Source organism: Engystomops pustulosus, chromosome 5 (assembly GCF_040894005.1).
Source record: "Engystomops pustulosus chromosome 5, aEngPut4.maternal, whole genome shotgun sequence".
Lineage (NCBI taxonomy): Eukaryota > Metazoa > Chordata > Amphibia > Anura > Leptodactylidae > Engystomops > Engystomops pustulosus.
In genome coordinates this window covers 147168469-147184458 of record NC_092415.1, presented here as the reverse complement: position 1 = coordinate 147184458, position 15990 = coordinate 147168469, and the positions used below count along the sequence as shown (strand labels likewise).

At 38.3% G+C, this 15990-nt stretch overlaps 1 protein-coding gene across 5 annotated transcripts in view; it reads left to right on the top strand.

Annotated features, from left to right (window-relative positions):
* The window catches only part of GLI3 (GLI family zinc finger 3), a 138273-nt gene that overhangs the window by 69714 nt on the left and 52569 nt on the right, over positions 1-15990 (top strand). For all 5 annotated transcript variants that reach the window (XM_072153335.1, XM_072153337.1, XM_072153336.1 and 2 more), the window contains one exon: positions 3524-3629. In XM_072153335.1, the coding sequence (XP_072009436.1) occupies positions 3524-3629 (106 nt within the window). The remainder of the gene's footprint in view (positions 1-3523; positions 3630-15990) is intronic.

The following is a 15990-nucleotide window of genomic DNA, read 5'->3' as shown; positions in this document are numbered from 1 at the left end:
GCCTCCCTCTTGTGAAGCGCTTGTATTCTCCGCTTGCAGTTTGCCTTCCTAATGATACCAGGCTGTTTGTTTGAAATATGTCGCATTGCATATTTAAAGAGGGTTTAGTTTAAACATTGGGCTCAGTCAAATAAACTGTGTGAAGTGGAGGAACGCTCGCTCGCTGGCCCTAGTTCACCTTTAGAAAGACTGTCAGGAACCCTTTCGTATTGCAAGTCCGTAGAATCTGCTACTCTTCAGTTGGCCTAGTGGTCTTCCTTAGGTAAATGTTGGAGAACATTCTTATGTCAAAGCAGTTTTCGGTTTTTGTATTGGGAACCGGATGGCCGCTTTAAGACAATACTAAGCACTTCATTTTACAGACACTCGACTTCTACCTAAATTCTCATATTGGCGTTTTATTAGAATTCTAGTGAAATTTCTCTTTTTAATTTGAATTCTCACCAGTATTTTGCTCCTGAAACTGAAGAAAAAGAAATAAAAAAAATGTATAAAGAATGCAGAGGCTGGGATCTGCTTAATGTCCTGTCAGATAGGGGATTAAGAATATGAAGTAAGGAATTTATCCTGAAAGAATAGAGGGAGTTTGAGGTGCAGCTGCCAAGAGTAAAGTCGTGTGAGAAAGATGGAAGGGAGAAAAAAAATACAACAATTAACTATTTAATTACCATAGAATTACTAAAGTCACATTCCTCAGTAGAGGCACCTTAATAGGTTTGTGTTTATTTCTCCCTCTTTTGCGAAAAGTGAGTCTTCTCGACAGAAACCCCAGCCTATGGAAACTAAGCAAATGAATGAATAAAAACAGACCTGCTAGTAAAAGTCTGGTGTGCCTAGCTGATTGATTTTATTATCATCATTGAAGTGGTTAGTAGCAGTATCAGGATAGACTTATCCGCATTGATCCCCTTTGAATCTATCCATAGATACTCGTCATAACCATCAGATTTCCATAAAACTATCTCCTGTTATATCTCAGCAGAAGCACAAAGAACCAACACCTCCTCGTAGAGGAGACATAAGCATACATTGTTTTATAACAACCCCTATTATAGGCAATGCTTTCTGATCCCAGATAACCCCTTAGTGATGATTTACTTCCAAAAGGAGTTTTCCCTTTATTAGGACATAAGGATGTTATTATAAGGTGCATTGTCTCATATTCAGGACCAAATCCTCTAAATTACAGTGTCTCTAGCAAACTCAGACCTGTCTAGAATTAAATGGTCACACTTTCATTTTAATCACTCCATCACTACAATCAGCTGAACATTGGTACTGTATAACTGTTTTTTTGTGGGTGGGGGGGATCAGGACACATTTATGAAACCACTTTATAGATATAAATTTTATCTCCCCACTACCATAAATAGGGGCCTGTGTGGACAAAAATGTACAGAATAGTTCTTGATAGAAATTACATAGTTGTGCTTTATATACAGTATATCTGGATGGAATTAATTGTAATACAGGCAGTCTCTGGGTAACGTACAAGATAGGTTCTGTAGGTTTGTTCTTAAGTTGAATTTGTAAGTAAGTCTGATGGCAGGTGTTTATGACCGACACCTTTTCTATTATTCCTTATGCTGAGACCAGTAGTACCCCCTATATTAGATACATGCTGTGCCCTCTCTATTAAATACCATGCTCCCTTTAATAGATGTATTAACTATGTCCCAATCTATTAACTATGCCCCTCTCTATTAACTATGCCCCTCACGCTGAAGCCTCCCCTCTTCTTTAGCAGTAGTGCGAACCCCCTCCATGAGCTTTGGTGTCTTGCACACCCTAGCGTCATAATTTGTGCGCCGGAGGAGCGCAAAGAGCAGGGTCAACCTACTGCTGAAGAAGAGGGGAGAAGATGAGCCATAGGGGCACTGGAAGGATGAGTCACTTTTTTTTTTTTACTGGGGTAGTGGGAGGCTTCTGGCACCCCTCGTCTGGCATCCGATCCACCTGGGGGAAAAAACAGCCCTGACTGCAGCTAACTCACAGCCCCAAAGCCTAACATGGGGCACATTCCCAGTGTGGTGAGGAACGGTTTGCTGATTGCGGCCTGGAAATTGCACACGTTAGTATTTTTATCATCAACAACCTTTTAAATTTAAAGGTGATAAAACAACAGTTTTATCAACACCATAAAGCTTTCATACAATTGCGGTAAACCGTGAATCTGCACCCTTTAAAATGATATTTGCAAAACAAAATGGTGTTTTTACCTTTCACCACATTGCGTACAAATACTCTAATAAACTAATCTTTTAGATGATTTACTGCAAAGTGTTATTATTACAGCCATTGTATGCAAAGTAGAAACTACAGTTTATAACAGGGATTTCATAAGAGGCATCTGAAAATATCACAACTTGCATGAGAATGATAACTGTGCGCTTACTTAGAGCTCGCTTGCCTTACATTACATTATGCGGTGCTTAGCAGCTGTTTTTTGGAACATCAGTCAGGAAATTGTATGATAAATTGGAGGTAGCCAGGTCCGCAGGCACTTCACTCTGCTTCAGCAGTTTTAGCTTGACTTTAGAGAGGCTGTCGTGTGATATTCTGTCAAGGGGTAACATCAGGAGATTGATCACATACACTAACATTTTTCACATGTATCTGAGATATGACGAGCACCAGCTGTTCTATTCATGTGTAAATAATAACTCATGAGCAGGATAATTGTATCAGATGCCCAATGTTTTATGCAGCAGAGTATTAGGCCTCAGAGATAGAAGTTTATGAATCATTTACTGTGTCTACTGGTCCTGTGTATGCCATAGACTGGCAACTTTTCTAGACATAATCATGCCTGTTCCTGGCATCAGTTTTGGTCACTTATGAAATATTGTTGTTCTGGTTGGTATAAGTTCTAGCATTAGGCTCATCCTTTAGAGTGATATTAGTAGTTTGACATGTCTGAACTCTATTGTCTATGAAAATGCTGCCCTCAGCTTTGTATCATACTTGACTATTGTATATGTGACATTGATTTATGGTACACAGTCACCGTCCCTCGATGCCCCAGCCTCTGTGATGAGTTGGGGGGTACATGACCACTACAACCAATCTGAACAGTGGTGTTCCATAGTCACTACTAGATTGAGGACCAGTGTCTATGGAATATCACCACTCAATCACCAATTGGCTATAGTGGTCAAATGCTTCCCAACTCAGAATGATTCCTCTAAGAACTATAGTAGAGGCAGAGTATATTTTGAAAATTTGAAAGTTCCTGTCTCTAACAGTAAAATAGTTTGTATTCCTCTGATACTATTATTCCATCTTTGTAGTTAAGTTACTATTACCTATGAAGTGTGCTAGAATTGATGCACTTGGAGCTTATTCGAAGTGTGTACAGTGATACTGGAGCAATGCTTATAGTGGGCAGATTTTCAGCAGAATTGGTATGTGATATTTTTTATAAATTGCATTTAAACTTTTGTACAACAATATAGGTCCATCATTATAATTGTCTGTTATGAGTGTTATGTTTTGATATGACATTAAGTGTTTTTCATTACAGATCCTCCGCATCTGTTTCCAGCGTTCCACCCCCCAGTGCCAATTGATGCAAGACATCACGAAGGGCGTTATCACTATGAACCTTCTCCAATTCCTCCACTGCATGTGTAAGTTTATTCAAATGGCACCACACAGATGTTGATTATGTATATTTGACCTTTGCTTTGCTTTAGGGCCCATTCAGATGGGCGTTTTTACATCCGTATGGTATTGGGTTTTTTTTGCAGATAAAATACTGCCTATTGATTTCTATGGGTCTGTTCAAATGTAAATTTTTTCACTGATGTGCAGACTGTGAGCAAAGAATTGCAACATGTACTATTTATTTTTAACATCTCCAAAAAAAATGAACACCACACGGATGAAATCCGAATGTGGTCCATTTTTCATATGTGCATGACTGCAAATACATTTTAAAACCGGATGATATACGTGTGTGAAAAATACAATATGGACTGCACATGGATATCACATGTCTGCAATTTTTTTGTGGACACCCTTGTCTGAAGCCCTTTGTCAAACTTATTTTCACTGTGATCATGTAGTTTCGGGAGGGGTCTTTTAGTGAGCAGTGGTGGCAACCCCATCAATAAGACATCAATCGTGTGAAAAGTTAAAAAACCATCATTATAGGGAGAGTTGGGAGATGCATATTAATGTAAAGCATGGTCACATGATCGTTATAGGGGTTGTTGGGGGATGCATAGCAATGTAAAATATGGTCACATAATATCAGCTGAAGAGGTTGATATTGGTGATGGGTCCATAGCATTCCTGATGCCTTTCCCTGTTCTTATGCCCTTACATAGACAAAACTGGTTTTCTCAGGTCATCCTCTATAAATGTAAAAACTCACTTTCTTAGTAAATTTCTTTACCTTGTGCATGCAAACATCCTGCAGTAGTAAGCCAAATGCTGTCATTTTTTACTTACTTTTGGTTACTAGACTCGGGGGCGGATTTGTTGTTGTATTCTATCTTTGTAGTCTTTACTCACTCCGTAATTATGTTGGAGAAGAAGATAAATGAGGTTCTCTTTAAACAAGTCCTCCACTGTGAGAAGAATTAATTGATATTAGCACTCCTAACTACTGCTGAAGTACTCAGGTAATGATGTTTGCTCTAGTCTAGCCATGACCGGGCTGCAATAGCCAAATGGAAAACCATAGATCTGTGTCAAAATGTTCTTGCTTCCTATTCACAAAACTGTATGTCCAACCATTTTATTTATGGAAGCAAGTAAAACATTCTAGGTAATGTAAGTTTCTGCTCATATTACATTGTATCACTATGATTCAAGGACCATGCCCAGTGAGTTGGATTTGACTGGCACATGGGTCCTATTTGAGGGACCAAACCCATTCCTGTGCAGGGAGGCAGTGTTTTAGAGAATGGGAACTTATAAGAAATGTACCTCACCATTTACTCATGTATAAAACAAAGTTTGATGAATCCAGCACCTTAAAATCCAATCTTCATTCTTACTCCATCCTTAAAATATTACACAGCGATAAGTTCCAATTGGCATTGGGCTACTACAAACATTGGTGATATCACCATGGATAGTTATGGAGAACCACATAGTTTCCCTACGGTAGCATCTGCAGAGAACATTTAATGTGCTTGATCAGCTACAGTGCTTGACCCAGAATTGACTTTAATTAGTAGTAATTATTAGTTACCTTAGGCAGGCAGGCAGGCAGCCTATAAACTCCAGGGGGCTGGCAGCCTATAAACTCCAGGGGGCTGGCAGGCTATATACTCCAGGGGGCTGGCAGGCTATATACTCCATGGTGCTGGCTGGCTATATACTACAGGGGCTGGCTGGCTATATACTGGGGGGCTGTGACCAATACATTTCCCACCCTCGGCTTATACTCAAGTCAATAGGTTTTTTTCAGTTTTTTTGTGTCAAAATTAGGGGTCTCAGCTTATACTTGGGTCGGCTTATACTCGAGTATATACAGTAATTAATATCAGCTATGGGCTCTGAAATGGAGCAAGAATAAAAGGCTAGAATGTGCCTCTATTACTATTTTAATGCACCCTGCATACTAATAATACAGCCAGATACTTACCGGTATCTATTGACAATGATGTTTGTGCAGAACTTTCCAAGTTAAAAAGACTTTGATTATTGGGAAGAACGGCAATTTCTCATTTGATTTTCTTTATTAAATTCCCCCGCATGATGTGGCTGTGCTCCGACTGCTGCTTTTAGACTAAAGAGCGCATATTAAGACTTCATCACAAAAGGGTAGATTAAATTAAAATCTCATAACATGAAATATGCTCCATATTAACTGAATGACAACTCATTTGCTTCTGAATATGCAGGCAAATCACAAATTAACCTGCCTTTGTTTTCCAGCCGTAGCAGTTGAATAGTAAGATCATTTCAATTATATAGTTGATAATAAGCTGAAATCCATACAAATGTAAAATGTGACATAAACATGAAAGGCAAAACTTATTATTTTAGCTCCCCAGTTTGCTTTGGAAAGCCAGTAAAAGAGACTACTCAGATTTCCAAACAACCTGATGGACTCAATAGTTTGTGGATTTAGCCTGTAATGAATCACCTTTTACGCATTCTTTGCATTTTGTTTATTAGTAGCGACTTGATGCTTGCTGAATATGTTGTTGAAATGAATAGTTTATACTCATACTAGTGAGGTTATTTGCTTTGGATGATGACTTTTTCTAAGGTGGCTGCTCTTCCAACAAGCTGATCACAGGGTGTTCTGCTGGGACCCACATGAAAGAGTTGTAAACAGTGAGAAACATCAACAAGTGTTAAATTTCCCTACAGCACCCCCGCAGGGTAAATGAAGCATTGCATAGTCAAAACTGAAAGCAGTGTGCTACCTCTGTTACTGTATGGACATACCTGGTCCTCCAGAGTTGGAGATTATTATTATAGCTGATATCCAAACTGGCTTACAGATGAGGTTCTACTTTAATAATGTAGAACAGTGATGGTGAACCTTTTAGACACATAGTGCCCAAACTACAACCAAAACCTACTTTTATGTTGCAAAGTGCCAAGGTTAGCAGTAACTTATTGATCCCAACTGTATCATAAGTCTTAATCGTATTTGCGTTCTGAGGACACCAATACAATAGAAAGAAAATTTGGATTGTAGCTTCCTTCCAGGGTCCCCTGAAGAGGAAGAATCAGGGAACCCAGAGCAGGAGCTCCAACCATAATTCATCTCTATCCATACCTTCCCGCTTCTTGTGTAGTCCTGGCAGCCAAGAATAGTTTTGGACCACAGGAGGAAACCTCGAGTCAGGTCTAGAAAATGTTGTGCTGGGGTGAAGGCCTGGGTGCTGACAGAAAGGGCCCTGAGTGTCACCTCTGGCACCAGTGCCATAGGTTCGCCACCACTGATGTAGAACTTTCTAATAAGATATTTTTAAATAATTGTTTTATAATTGTTTTATTATTAATGAAATATCTGCATTTAGATTACAGGCAGTAGTTACAGTTACAGTAGTTACCCCTAGTTACAGACGGACCTCCAGATGTTCCAAAAAAACTGTTCCGACTTACATACAAATTCAATTTAAGAACAAACTTGCAGAACACAGATAGCACATGTTGAAGATGATCTTATTTTAAAGCTCATTAAAGAATTGAATTTAACCAAATAATTTCATAATTTTATATATTAAGGAAGATAATTTGCATGTGAAAAACTGCTGAAATTGTTGGTCGACGTCTAATTAATCATAAGAAATAAAGAATGCAAACGCTTGATATACTGTACAGTAGGAGGGTTGCTGAGAACGCCTTGGAAAAAAGCTCTGTGTTCTTTGTGCAGCAGTCAGCAGTATTAGAAATGAACCCATGTATTCACAAGCAGTGAACCTGAAGCAGGCTGCTTCTATAGACGCCTGTCAAACCTGTTGCAGTGGCCGATGATGCACTGAACTGTAACAAAGTTTTCCCCAACACAAAGATGCCTCTCATGATCAGTACAGCACTGGTGACCACAGTCATACTCTACAGTAATAAAAGCTTCGTACTGTACTTTCCTTATTGTATGATTAATTCTGTATTTAGAATTCACAGAATTTCAGTATAATAAACCTAGACACCTCTTCATACCCTAGACTTTAAAATGTATAGCTTGTGTTTGTACTGTATTTGATTTTACATATGCTATTGAATACTGAATCCGTCTTACCTCATACTTTATGTTATAATCATGTGGTATTCATACTTCATTTTGTATGTATGGTATGCCTGTATAGAGGTCAATATTTTGGCCTCTATACAGGCATACCATACATACAAAATGCACTAAGATTGTTCTCCCGATATCCTGCATGTGTCATTTCCCCGCTCAGGTCGGCAGGAGTTCACCTTCTTCTTCCTGGTGCATGTAAGTGCTTGATCTTGCGACACAATTTGAAAGTTAAATCCCATACTCAGTCCGTATCAGTCGGATTGTCTGACGGCAAGCCCCCCAATTTTTGTCGCATGAAGGCCAGCACTGCTGTGCCCCAATCCGATTGTGTGTAACACAATCCCCTGTTAAATACCTGTTACAGCCGTGCAAAACCCGAAAACGTCTGAAAATTTGACGAAAGAGCGGCCAAGGGCCCTTCGTAAATAAGCCCCTTTTATGTTTTTTAGCACTCTTTGTTGGGCACATTTTGGGCACATTGGTCGAATTGCGCCTTCTGTGACTTATTCCACTTCCTATCAAAGTTTGCTGGAACTGAGTTTTCCCGTATTGCGCCTGATTTATCTTTGGGATCTGTTGGAATTGTGTTGATGTTTAAAAACAACACAAATTTTTGTGTAAATAAAATAAACCTCCACTCACCTGCTGACCTAGGAAAAAGATAAGAATTAGGTGCACAGGTATGCACAGGTTAAAGCATCGATAGTTTGCTCATACAGACTAAATACATATGACTAGTTCCTTGATTCCTTGACTACTTACTATTGATATAAAAGCTGAAATCTGGATCACTGTAGGTGGTTCTTAAAATTTGCAGCATTGATAATGTTTATAATACATCATTTTTTTTATACTGTGCAGCACTTTACAGATGAGTACATATACAAACAAAATAAGACATTACAGGGTAATAACATGGTCAGATGAAACAATATGAGTAAGGGCCCTGCTTGCAAGACCTTACAGTCTATGAAAATGTATAGTTTAGTTACAAGAATAGCCTTATTAGCTTATCAGATTTAATTCATGCACTGTATTACATTTCTTTTTTGGGGCACATCAGTGTTTATGTGTCATGATGTATAATGGACCATTCTAGTAGATGAAACGGGGCCACTTGTACTAATGGGGTCCTGGGCTGGACATTATTGCTTGCAATTTACTTCTGTAAAGGATGTCCTTTGTCTAAGCTTTTCTGATATGTGTTCGCAGTAAAGTTCCAGCGTACTCAAGTGTTTGGAGAGCTATTGTTAGCTTGGTCTTGGTTTCCTTTGTAGAAATGTTTATATTTGCTTTTTTCCCATAGGGATCCCTAGTCTCTCTCAGCATTCCCCCTCTACAGCATTCCCCCTCCTTGCCAACTCATTTTCTGCTTGAATGGCATTCCTTTGGGCGCCAGCACCCTAGTTCATGTAGGATTGATTTCTGAATCTTTTTACTAGCCCTTACTTACAGCTGCCCCTTACCAGTAAACAGAATTTGAAGCACTCCCATTGTATGGATTCTACTGTATTATTGGCCTTTGTAGAGACAACTTTAATGACTTGCACATGGATGGTAAATAACTCATCTCTTGCTTATTCCACACCACATCAACCTTCTTGTTGGACACCAAAACATTGCAGATTATGTGCATATACTTTGAAGGCATATATATATATATATATATATATATATATATATATATATATATATATATTGCAGACATTACATACAATACATTACAATGATTTACATTAATTGTAACTGTGGCAATGAAACAGCATACTTGTGGGAAAATTCTTAAAGGGTTACAACCTGAAATGGGGTTATTTGAAAATGGGGTTAATATGCTCTCTATTACAATAAATTCTATTGTGTATATTCCAAAATAGGGTGATTGATGGGGGGTTCCTTAAATTCTTGCAAATTCTGCAAATGTTTGATGTCCTTTCCTTCTACACCCTTTCAGTTTACATCCACATGCCAGGTATTTTCTTTATTTGAGATAAATTGTGTAACAAAATGTGGGGTATCTTTTCTACTTGAACCCTCTTTTCTACTTTAACCCCTGTGAAATCAACACATTATTTTAAAGAATGGAATGTTTTGTAGCCCAATGTTAATAAATTCTGTGAAATACATTGAGAATAAAAATGAATTACTGTACCCCTAAATATGCACATTTTAAGGCCAAATGAATGTATTAATAAAATGAATACAAATGTAAAATTTTCACCTGCATTAAATATTTAGCAAACTTACTAAATGTTGAATTGAATGGCTCGTATGGTGTAATTTTGAAATTGCAATGCATTATAGAAAGTTTCTATGTGGTGGATAAGCCTTCTCATGTTCTAAAAAGATAACTGTACGTTTAGAAATGATGCCAGCATATTGCAGGGATCTAATGTTAGTAACTAATTTGGACCGCATGTCTACCTATTTCAAATTTTTAAAAAATGTATTTCATATTAATTTGCAAGATACCATTTCCTAAGGATAGCTCATTAATATTATTAAAGTGGATAAACCTCTTTAACCAGTTTATGCCTGCTATATGGCTATATACGTCTATATGACTATAATTCCCCTCCCCTTCAATATCTCATCAGGATCTTGTTTCTAGGTGCAACAGAACTGGAGATATCCACTTTTGCAGTTTGAAATTAGATTTTTTATTTCTTCACAGCTCCTACTCCCCACGGTAAATTTAATAGTGGATATTTCTGGTTCTGTGGCAGCTACAAACACAATCCTCTGCAGAAATTCTTCTCTTTAAAATGACACCAGAACAGAGCTTCTTTGTGCCATGGTCTAGAAGATATATGCATTTAAAGCCCCTTTCTCCACACTGGCAGCTGAAGGCAGAATGGAGGAGGAGCTGTAGGGAGATGTGTAAGTACATGCAGCCTCCACATCTGTAGCTGATCTTAGGGAAGAGTGACGGATTGATGCTGTACATACTTTTAAACATGTTTTAGTATAAGTTTCTTCAACTTTACCACTTTTTTATTCACGTCTTTAGTATTTTAGTATCTATAAGCAATGTCATAAAAAAAAAAAAAACTTTGTAAAAATTGTTCTGAGTTGTAAAGCTGTTCCAAAGATATCACTAATGGAAGAGCATAACAGTACTGCAAAAATTTACTTGAACATTAAGGTACAGATGACCTTTGGTCATGAAAGGGTTAAAGGAAACCTGTCTTTAGAAATTGACCTAATAAACCACTAATAAACGCAGCTGAACAACGTCTACATCATGTTTTTGTCGTGACCCAATGATGTTAATAGTTGTATAAAGTCAGGGAGGCAGAGAGCTTAACACTGAAGTCAAGCTCTCCAAGCCTTTGAACACCTCCTTGTGATCTGGTCAATGGTGTCCCTGAATGCAGGTTCATCAGTTGCAGTGCAGAAGGCACTCTGAGGCAGGGAAAGTTTGACTTTAGTGAACAACTCTTTGCCTTCTTGACTTTATAAAAGCTTGACTTATTAAATCTCACTTCAAAGTTGATTTTCTGGAAGATGCCACCATACCAGGCCCTGAAAGAAACAATAACTAGAAGTTGCTCAGCTGCTTGACAACATACTGATAGTCAAAGATTGTGATAACACCTAAACTAGTGGCTGCATCAGCTGCAGAGTGGTCACGGAGGGCCGGTGGCGTCAGCCATAGTCTTGTTGGGGGGGGGGGGGGGTACTGCGGGGGATGTGAGCGGCTGCAGCCGCAGTGTGGTTCTGGGGTGGCAGCATCAACTACAGTCTGGGTGATGTAAGATTACTACAACTGCCTCAATTTGCTATTTAAACACAAAAGACACTTGCTGAGAGGCAAATAGCGTCTTAGAACATCATATATGGCTATGAGTTATGTATTTGCATTACTGAAAATTTCATGCTCCTCTTTAGCTAAAAATACTCCTCCAAACTAGTAAGGGGAGCGCTATTACCCTTCTAGAAAAATGTTAGTGTGACCTCTGCTGGTAGTGGTTTATTAGGCCAATTTCTGATAACAGGTTACAGTTAAGTTGACCATAAACCTTCATTTGTTGTCAGCCAAAGGAACATTTGGCCAACATTATTCCTTCAGGCTTCTCCTTACACCTCCGTGCATAGTTTGATTGATGATTTTGGACTTAACTAATTGGTGATGTATGGCAAGTAGAGTCATCCATCTAAAGAAAGTCTTTCTTAGCCACTTTCCTTTTTTTACTGTGATCATTCTACACACCACTGATAGATGTATTGGGCCTTTCTCCGGCTGGTCTAGACGAACCATTAGCAGGTTATCGGACTCCAGTACAACTGTCCAATTCTTCTCCAGTGTAAAAATAATCAGAGGTTATGAGGTTAAGCAAAGATGGAGAGGAGAGAAAGTGCAGGTTACATGCAATGTTTGCCTGGCGTTATACAGCGCTGCTAAGCGCATCCACTCTGTGGCTGAGACTTCATGATTAATGGTGTTTATTCTTGACAGAAGCCTCCTCTATTTATCTGCAATACAGTTTAGTGATTTTATCAGTCACCTGAATGAGAAATATTCAGTCATACCAATATTGCAGTGTAAATTGAGTAGAGTCACTTTTTATTATATCTCACAGCCTTATCATCCTCACAGTAATTTTCTCGCAGTGGTTTGATACGGAAAGGCTGGATTTAGCTGTACTTGACACAAAGCCTCTTCAATTCCATTGAAAGTTCAGACTGCTCTTAGAAATGCAAAAGAAAAAAAATACCTCACTCTTATCCAAGCAATTTCAGGATTTGAAAGAATACAGATAAAGAAGCTGAGACCTGGATGGGGAAAACGATGTAAATGTGGAATCGTCTAATAGCAGTAAAGTGACTTGTGAAAAGGTCCTTCAGTATTATAACTTTCAGGCTCAGTTTAAAGCGTTTTGCTCTGATATGTTGCTCTGTCTGTTCTGATCAATGACAACCGGGCTTTGGTCTCGGGGAGAACCTATCGTTCATCTAAATGATTACAGACCCTAAGCGGCTGTTAGGAAATTTCCATGCAACGTTTAGAACCATATGAAATGAACCTCAAAGGGAAGTGCACATGTTTAATAAAATACGCATTTAGATAATATTCATGGGAACTTTTGCCGAGCTTAATTAATACCAACAAAAGATACTATTACAAACCTAAAATAATATAACTTGTGAGTTTGGGGTACGATATTTGGAAAAATAAATCTTTGTAGCATTTTTAATTTAATTTACTTTCCTTTTTTTCTCTTACCTATTTGCTAAGACAAAAAACTTTTTTCCAATTGTCCTGAGGCACACGTTGCAGATTATGCACGGATTTGGTGGTGAAATGTGCAGCATAATACAGTACCATTAAAGTAAATGTGCTCTAGAAAAGTAATATAGATATATATAATATGTATATAATATAGCCGCAATGTATATCACCAACATCGTGCGGTAGATATCCTGCATGTGTAGCTTCCCCGCTCAGGTCCGCCGGAGTTCACTTTCTTCCTGGTACGTGTAAGTGCATTGTCTTGCGACACAATTTTAAATGTTAACTCCTGAGTTCAGTCCGAATCAGTATTGTATGCATCATCTTATTGCATAAAACATTAGTCTAATCATGTATACTGAAAAAAAAACTATACAGAACATATGTATGCTGAAGTAGAATTGTAATAGTTATTTGTAGTTTAATAGGCCCAGTGCTAAACACAACGACTGCTTTGAAAGTATTTTCTTCATTGCTCGAAGTGTAAGCAGTTGTGAAAATGTTGCAAACATCATTCATATTCACTGAAAACAGGCCAAGAAAGCCAAAATTCTGCAGGGGTGTGTAAACTTTTGAGCACAAGTGCTTTATAGCTATAAGTTTACTATTTGATTGGAGACACTAGCTCTGTATTTTATATGCAGTGGAAGAAGTCTATCCACCGAGATAACAATCCCCTGTGTTGTACTCGGCTTGTAAGCTAAGTTGCTCCATTTGGTTATTATCGTGCAGTAGTATGGATTTATAAGAGAACTGCAGGTGTGAGATTCCCAAAGGCTGTTTGACAAATTAATTGCTTCCTGAGCTGTGTGTTCTCACACGACATGCCCTCTTTTTTGAATAGCCCAGATTCTTCAGACCATTGCCATATCTGTTACTAATGGAGCTAGAGACACTGGAGTGTAGCCTCCTAATAGCCTTACTACTTCTTTGTCACTTGATTTGTTAATTGAAAACAGACTTTTTATTTCACTATTCTTCTAATACAATGGAAATATGTAATTTAACAAAATAAAAAGTAAAAGATCAAATAGTGATCTGCATCTGATTATCTGGATTCTGATTCATTGATCAGTATTCCTTGTATTGAAAAGAAAACTGCCTCAGTTTTAATAACACTGTAGTAATAGCACTTTCAGGTGTGAAACATCCTCTACAGCATTCCTTCATTTATGTTAAGTCACTCATTTACTTAAAACAGTCATATGCAAATTAGCTGAACTTTACCAGTAACTTTACCCTAGATGTGTCAGACTGAGAAGCTTTAGGGGGAGTGTCACTTCAGATGCCACTAGATACTTTAGGTACTTTTGGTGTAATTTTAAAGATGAGAATCTTCTCTTTTAAATGTACCATGATTGTGTTTCTTTGTTCTCATCAACTTATTCCTCCCATGAGAGGCTCAAACAGAGTGTGAACTTTGGCTTTACCAGTATTTAAAGGACACATTTACTGATGGTCGACTGTCCTCAGTGACATGCTTGTTACCTTAGGGGGTGCAGGACCTCCTTTCTTCTTTTGCTTAAGCTCCCGACTACGGAGGAATATAGAAATGAACCAGAGGTGCTCCAGACAGCATCAATGAAGTGCTTCTTGGTTTTGCGTTCTTCAAAAATGCACGCCCCCCTGCCACTCAATATGTCCTGCGTCATCTCGTCCACAAAGTGTAGACAGCCAGTGACATCAGACGGCTGTCTGCAAGTCTCACGTTGACATGAGAACACTTTTCTTGCACAGCTGCACTAGTAACCAGGCGGCTTCGCAAAGTGTTCTCGCATCAACACAAGACTTGCAGGCAGCCGGTTGCAGTTACTGGCTGTCTGCACTGAGGGGGCGGGACAAAGGAGCGCATATTGAGTGGCAGGTGTGACATGGACCAGTGCGCTTCTGCCTCATTTACATGTTTTTATAAAGTAAATTTCTCGGTATACAAGAGGTTCTAAAAAGAGGTGCTTGGACCCCACTAAGGTAACAAGCATGTCACTGGAGACAGTCTACCATCAGCAAATATGAGGTTAGATGTCCTTTAATTATTTTATTATGAAGCCAGCATTGGCTGCCTTCTTCTCAAAATTGACACTTACCCAACTTCATCTGGCCATTCCACAGACCTGGTATGTACAAAGCTTAGAGGGGTTTTCTGTGATAAAAGTGGTGATGTTCTATCCTGTAAATATAGGTTGTCAATATCAGATCAGTAAGGCCCAACAATCGTCATCTCAACAGATCAGCTATTCTCAGCAGCTTATAAAGGGAGAATGAAATGGGAAGCAAACTGCTCCATTCTCAGTAAGTGGCTTAACTGGGTCACTGCAGCAAGTAACAAGTTCAGACTACTAAACAGGGAATGGAGCTGTTTGCTTCTTATTCCATTCTCTTTTTACTAGACGCCGAGAAGCTCTGATCTGTGGTGGTTCTGGGTGTTGGATCCCTACCAATTTAATATTGATATTGGATATATTCTAAAATACCCTTGAGGCTATGTTAAATGAAATAAGGTGTAATTTAAGAACTCATCATGGAAGGTGTTTTATTTTCTTTTAGAACAATTGTCAATTAAAGTGGATATCCAGTATTTATCAAAATGAAGTGATGGGAAAGGGAAAAGAAAAGTATTGCACATGATTGTTGACCACTTGCCAACCAACTAAATTTTATAATTTTGTAATCTCTTCTAGGATGCAAAATCTAAAAAAAATGTTTGGTGTAAAATACAGATATGGTTTAACAGTCTGTTGAATTTTAGGACAAAACACATTTCATTTAATATGAGGGCTTGTATTTTGTTGCAAGAGTTGTTTTTAGGAGATAATTAAAATATCTCCTAAATTTCCTGCAGCTGAAATGAATGAAATGGATATTGTGCCACTTATTTTTCATGAAAAAGAAACAATCCTCTATAGATAAATAATAATAAGGATGGATGAAACTGTGACAGTTAGTAAGTACCGTAATCTGCTCATGTATGTGAAACAGATATTGCTACTTTTATAGTAACAAAACTTAAGAAAGGCTCTCACAGGGCCGAAACGTCGCATCTGAT